Source organism: Thermobia domestica, chromosome 13 (genome assembly GCF_964235325.1).
Source record: "Thermobia domestica chromosome 13, izTheDome1.hap1.1, whole genome shotgun sequence".
Taxonomy (NCBI): Eukaryota; Metazoa; Arthropoda; class Insecta; order Zygentoma; family Lepismatidae; genus Thermobia; species Thermobia domestica.
In genome coordinates, this window is record NC_137466.1 from 9,006,931 (window position 1) to 9,014,278 (window position 7,348).

Genomic DNA, 7,348 nt, shown 5'->3' on the forward strand with positions numbered 1-7,348 from the left:
AACCACACTCAGCTAGAAAAATGCGACAAAAAGTACAGGTACTTGATGGTATCAAACTGATGCCACATCCGTCATATAGTTCTGACCTTACCCCTTCGGACTACTACTTCGACGGCCATGACGTCGAAATAAATAAGATCGATAATCAAAAACTAACATGTATCTGAGGTTATCTTTGGAAAAAACTAAATGAAATTAGTTTAACGTCCTACGATTATGCCCTATAGGTTAAAGGAGATAATGATGAAATTAAATTCTGTGCTCGGGAACCGAACCCGTGACCACTAGATCAGTGGGAACTGGTGTCCTCCCATCTTGCCTAATCCCATCTCGCCTAACGATTTATCAGCCGCTGATATCTCCAAGATAAGAATCTCCGCCATTCTAGGCAAGATGGGAGTTCCCATCTTGCCTAAGATGTAAGAAAGGAATTTCTGCTCTAATGAGGGAATTCCTGTACTAGTATTAACCACCAACACTAAGAAATTGTGAAATCATACGCACATTTCAGAAAAGAAATAATCTATGAATTAATCTTTCTACATAAGAAAATCAATAATCTAGTTTCAGTATGTTTCACTGAATATTTGCAATATCTGTTGACTACAATATGAATATACAAGAAAGCACATTAATGCTCATGTCACAATGATTTGCCCCATGAAATAGTATATACACACAGAGAAAGAGAGAAGCTACCCTATGTGAACGTTATGGGATACTGCGTTAAGGTAAGTGAACAAATCAATATTTCCGCTCACTAGTCTTTGTTTTAAGTTTTTTAGCCTTTCATCAATTATTCTCCACTTCTTCTTTTGTTTTGTAGGGTTATTGCCCAGCTCCAACATTCTTATAGCTAATTCATTCGAAGCTTGCTCTTCTTGTAAGGCTTGGATACATGAAAATGTGTTGGGATGGTGTCCTGGAAATTTTCTGTTCCATTTCGCATGCCATCCTTCCGCCGGATTGTTCGTCCTTCCACTATCAGTTTTGAAATGATTCCACATCTTGCTGGAATGAATAAAAAGATGATATAATCTTGAATACAGACAGACATAAGTATATACCTAAATAAAGGACACAACCTTTAGAGGAACTAGACCCTGTGGTAGCATTATAAGAAATAAGTAAAATTATACTAGCTACATACTACCACCTACGTAAACAACACATTTGATATAAGCAAAAAAAAAAAAAAAAACTCAAATCACAGCATAAGATTAATTACAGTTAATAAAGGATTTTAGGTGCACAATACTAGTTTATACTATTAGATGCTCTGTCTACTTTGTCACGACTGATAGAATTTTTCTTGTCATATACAAATTTAACTATGAATATTAATATATGGAACTATCAAATAATATTCTTATAATTTAAGCAGTTCTTTATTGTAACTCTGTATGATCAATATGATCAGTAGCTTGCTCTAACGAACCTGATGTTCATATCATAATTAGATCAAATGAAAAACAAGCCTTGAAACTTACGGTGGAAATAATGCTCCACATTCGTCCAACCAAGTGTCCACCAGATAGTCGTGAAAGGCTTCTTTATTACGAACGTCGGGTGCATTTTCCTGAATGTGTAGGAATGCATCACTAACATTATTTAATGGGACGAGGGGAAGCGCTGCTGCACGTCGAACCCATTTCCTAACCTCTTCATTTTCTTTATAGTTACAAACTAGTCCCAGATCTTGTACAGCGGGGGACACTTCTAAATGGTACAGCCATATGGAGATTTACGGCTAAGGTGTACCATTTAGAAGTGTCCCCCGCTGTACCTTCCTCCATACACACTGAGTGAAAGGAAAGAAACACCCTCTCACGCTAACGTTGGGAAAAGACAACGTAAGTGCATTTATCGCAGCCGTTTCAAAGTCTGTCGTGACACATTTCAGTTCTAAATTCATACCATTTTCTGATGCCTTTGCTTTTATCAAAGTTAGCAAACGCAGGTATGTTTCCTGGCTTTTATTTTGAAGAAGACAAAACAAGAGTGGAAACATCTGCCCTAAGTACTTGCCGTGAAAAGTGTATAATTGGGTGAAAAGACGCGGTGCAGACTTAAAAGTGCCATCCATCAGCACGTTCTCACTCTTACATAATATTTGCAAGTTACTTGTACCAAAAACCTGGAAAGAAAACAAAAACGTGTTAAAAAAAGGTAGATTCACATTTTAAAAAAAGCCACCCCTGCACAATAATTTCAAATATCTAATACACAAATGCTTGTTTCTGATTACATATAAAATGATTTGCTAGTATTTAACGGTTTCCTGTAATCTAGAAATAATTACAAGCCTTCATAAACGAACTCAGAATTTTGGTAATATGAGTGCAGTTTGGCGACGGATTATACAGAATAAAACTAAAATCAATTCTGTACGTAATAAAAATGTTTACGGGGCAACGGTTGCTCAGTGGTAGAGTGCTTACTTCTGGTATGTGGGTTTCCTGATTCGATCCCCGGCCAAGTGACTTTGTGGTGGAGAACACCATGTCTGTGGGTTTTCTCCGGGTACTCCCGTTTCCTGCCACTTTCTCTTTCCACCAATTCTCCCATCATCATTCACTTGCTTTAATCATCGTCTTCCTTAGCCTAAAAGGCATAATCGTAGGACATTAAACTAAAAGATTGCATTTCAAAAACGTTTATGCACGGGTGCCCACAAGGGGGGGGGGCTATGACGCAAACTGCGTCATTGAAATATTGGGGGGTAAAATCTATATAAATATGTTTGAGGGGGTGTAAAAATTAATCGAAAAGATTTTTTCATGGAAGAACACCTATGGATAGACAATCCGGGGGTGCGTCATGGACATAAGGGGGGGTGGGCACCACTGGTTTATGTACATATTTAAAGAAAATGCATACATGGTTACACGACCTGTTAACTATAGGTGAATTCAAAGAAATATCTGAGAAAATCTAAGTGTGCAAGAGTATAGATATACGTTTCACAATTTACTGTATAAGAGATTTTATAACAACATTCTTGTATTCCATGGAATTGTATTCCTTAATTTGATTAAACGGAAAGTAAAGTGCTGTATAATAAAATAAAATATAATAGAGACTTAATCATTACTCAATCTTAGCCAAACACAGAAAAGATTAAAACTGAATGAATTGTTGTAGGACAAATGAAAACCGGAGTTAACGTGAATGTTGTTACACCCATTGCAACCACTGTGTCGCTGTCTATATACGCCTTTTAATCATACGGGTTAATGAAGTAAAAATTAAAAAGATGAAACAATAATTCGGCTAGAATCCTGTTGGTCGTCAATCAAGAGAAAATCTCTCCCATCACTTGTTTGTCGCCATCTTCCTTCTATGCTCAACTCCTCTACTGTCTTGGGTAGCGTGGGTAAACATTTATTTCGAGTTCTGTACAAAGAACTTTTAATACCAGAATAGTTAGGAATTTCCGGCAGCACTTCTTCAGAAATACTTCCTCTAGTCGTTTCCCGGCTGCAACGAACAAAATAAACAATATTTAGATTCTAACTTTAGGTGATGTGGCGTCATTTGCTAGCATGGAGAAAATTTCTGTTCAAGTACATCAGTAGGCTTGGTGGTATATGTAACCTTCGTGTGTGGCAATATAGACAATGGAATGCCGACAAACACCATTGTAAGCGTAGCAGATGCTTCTTTTGGAGCTGTCTCGTAATTTGAACCTTGTGTTAATTAAGGAAGTAAGAAAGTGTCAATTTAATGTGAGATATGGATGTTGCACAATACTTTAACTGTTGGAAAGCAGAGAGACACGTCAAATAATTTTTAGAAACATGAGAAACATAAAAGAAAAGGATAGAATTTGAAATTGGCAAGCTTTTTGTAACACTGTTACAATTGGAACCTTGTGTCATTAAAAGAAAGAATATATTGTCACTGAAACGTGACATATGGATGTCGGAGAATACTTTAACAGCAGGACATGAGACAGACATGTGAAATGACTCTTAGAAACATGGGAAACTCTGGATAAAGAACAATTGTTAAAAGACATTGACTGTCTAAGATGGAAGGTGTAGGAGAAAGAGAACCCATTGATAGGGAGTAACGAAAGGAACATAGACACCTGCTTGTATGTGTGTGTTCCAGAATGCTGCAGGGGTGAACTGTACTCTCCTATGGAGTAAAAAGATTTTGCTTAATTGGGGACTGTAACTTGCACCCTTAATTGGGGAGAGGTACCGCTCATTATTTTGAGAACAGAGAATGTAAGAAAGAGATAGTTACGTGTTACATTGCCCCATAGTGAGAGACGGGGCATACAATTGCATAGGGGAAGTGTAGTGTCCTTTTGAGCAAAGGACCAGTTTAAATTAACGTGGGAATAGTTAAGGAATTTGGCATGTAGAGTGAATTTTGTGTGGATGAGAAAATGTCATGTTGGTTGCGACTCACCTGTATGTCTAACTCTTTTTAGAAAAGAAAGAAAGAATTGAAATAGTTGAAAAAAGATCTTTTGAGTTGTTAGGATGTAGAAAGTTATTTGAGAAAATGTATGTGACATTTATTGTTGACGGTTGAGACCCCCTGTAATTTCGACTTGAACGTAACTTTTTTTTAGAAAAAAAAAGATTTTTGTGACTTGTTAGAGAGAAAATTGTTTTTACTCCGATAGAATGAAAAAAGAAAGAAAGAAAAAGCCATTTTTCTGGAAAAGATTCTTGTTAACTTTAAAGAATAGCTTTGTACTTGTTTTGTGAAAAAACGGAAGGGTGTGTGTGAACGCTCGAAACACCCAGGTTAACGAATATATATATATATATATATAAGGAAGTTGAAATGAGACCAGATTATATAGTGTGCTTTTGGGCGTTGTGGAAACTTGGCTTCTGTATTTTTCTGTGACTGTGTTGTTTGGAGAATAATTTTGGAATTACGTGAAGGAAAAAGGTAAGTTAAAATTTACCATTTATATAAATAAATAAATATTGAACTTGGATTTTAAATGTATTTACATGAATTAAAATGACTTGTGTTTTGCTTTTATTTATTGGACAAATGTTAGATATAATCGTTGTTATGAATGAAAAGACAATGAGATTTGTTTGTGAAGATTGAAATACGCAAATCGGAAATGATGTGTATTTTGTGGATATTTAAAACACCAAGAAGCCCAACGTGGACAGATTGCTTACCTAGCGTAAGAGAGCAAGAGAGGGAGGAAATGCTGGAAGCATGCATAAACGCTGAGTGCAGGCTAGGGACCGGAGTGGTAGGTGTGGCGGGGCGGGAGGTGTGTTTGTAATTTCAAGGAAAGAGCAATAGAGACGTGAGGAGAGTTTAACAACAAGAGTGCATGCGAGAGGGAGAGAGAGAGAGAGAGAAAGAGAATGTGTGCAAGAATGCATAAATACGTTGGGTGCGTGAGAGGAGAAGACAGGCGCGGGAGGATTTTCTGCTTGTAGTTTGACAGAAAGAGCAAGAGAGGGAGAGAGACAGAGAAAGAATGCGGGAAGCATGCATACATGCGCTGGTGAGCGGAAGAGGGGGTGAGGTTAACCTGAATGCTGCTTCAGGCCCTTTTTTTATTCTTAGCTGAATGCAATGGAATTTACGGTCTTTAAAAAGGAAGGGAAAAAGCTTGATTTTGAACACAGAAACTGCAAAAGTTTGTGTAACCCATGAGAAAAGGAATACCAAATGAACGAAAACGAATAATTTATATGTTGATATCAGTGGCGTATGCGCGCTGTTTATTAAGATTCTAAGTGACTATTTTTTTTCTTAAAAAATATGTGTGTCAATTGAAATAATAGAAATGGATTTATCAGATATGCCTATGTAAAGCTACATTATACTGTATGGGAAACCACATGTAAAGTATAGAAATGTTAAAATGTTGATACTTACGTAAAATAAATTGTCTTCTTTGATGTTTGAAGCACATACGAAGCACTAATATATGGCGGGAAAAAAAGACGGGAAACGACAAAATGATTTTGTCGGTAAGCGTATGATGGAATGCCGGTTGTACAAATAACACGAGACCGATACGATTTGATGTTAACCGCACAAAAGCATGTATGGTACTGACATGTGTTGCTATATAGGTGGCGCTGATGCAAAAAGACTAAGATTTTTTTCCGTATAATAACTTTAAATGAACATAAATCGTAAACGATTGATTATACGATAAAACGGACTACAGAAATCGATTTGTTAGGTTAAAATCTATATAGAAAGACATCCTACATGATAAAATTGAACAATTTTTTGTGGGGACTAACAGTGGCGGCTGGGTATGTAGGGCTCTAACATTACATTTTTGGCTTTTTAGGGCTAACTATTGGTCGTAGAAACAAAAGAAAGGTATTTTTTAATTGTTAGGACCTAACGAACACTACTATACAGATTAGAACAATGTAACTTTAAAATAATTTTAAATGTGCGTAGCTTCTAAACTATTCATCGTAGGTGAAAATGGACAACAGAAATCGATTTCTCAGGTCAAAATATATATAGAAAGACACCCTACATGATACATTTGAACCATTTTTATTTTTTTCGATTTTATACAGGGTGTTTCAAAAGTACATTTTTTTATTTTTTCGCTTTTTACGCCAACTATTGGTCGTAGAAAGTAAAGAAAAGTATTTTCTTAATTGTTAGGACCTAAGGAACACTACTATACAGATTAGAACAATGTAAATTGAAAATAATTTTAAATGTGCGTAGCTCCTAAACTATTCATCGTAGAACAAAATGGACAACAGAAATCGATTTATCAGGTTGAAATCTATATAGAAAGACACCCAACATGATAAATTTGAACAATTTTTATTTTTTTCGATTTTATACAGGGTGTTCCAAAAGTACAGTTTTTTATTTTTTCGCTTTTTTTGGCCAAACTATTGGTCGTAGAAAGTAAAGAAAGGTATTTTCTTAATTGTTAGGACCTAAGGGACACTACTATACAGATTAGAACAATGTAACTTTAAAATAATTTTAAATGGTCATATCTCGTAAACTATTCATCGTAGAACAAAATGGACAACAGAAATCGATTTGTCAGGTTGAAATCTATATAGAAAAACACCCTACATGATACATTTGAACAATTTTTATTTTTTTCGATTTTATACAGGGTGTTCCAAAAGTACAGTTTTTTTTAATTTTTCGCTTTTTTTTGGCCAAACTATTGGTCGTAGAAAGTAAAGAAAGGTATTTTCTTAATTGTTAGGACCTAAGGGACACTACTATACAGATTAGAACAATGTAACTTTAAAATAATTTTAAATGGTCATATCTCGTAAACTATTCATCGTAGAACAAAATGGACAACAGAAATCGATTTGTCAGGTTGAAATCTATATAGAAAGAC

The 7,348-nt window shown here is 35.6% G+C and overlaps 1 protein-coding gene across 1 annotated transcript; it reads right to left on the reverse strand.

The window, feature by feature from the left end:
- Positions 1-648: 648 nt before the first annotated feature.
- LOC145669114 (uncharacterized) lies at positions 649-1,574 on the reverse strand. The gene is made up of 2 exons (XM_081737455.1): positions 1,491-1,574; positions 649-1,011 (listed from the first exon to the last, which is right to left on the reverse strand). The coding sequence occupies exon 2, from the start codon at positions 1,005-1,007 to the stop codon at positions 696-698; it is 312 nt and encodes a 103-aa protein (XP_081593581.1). The 5' UTR covers positions 1,008-1,011; positions 1,491-1,574; the 3' UTR covers positions 649-695.
- Positions 1,575-7,348: the final 5,774 nt, after the last annotated feature.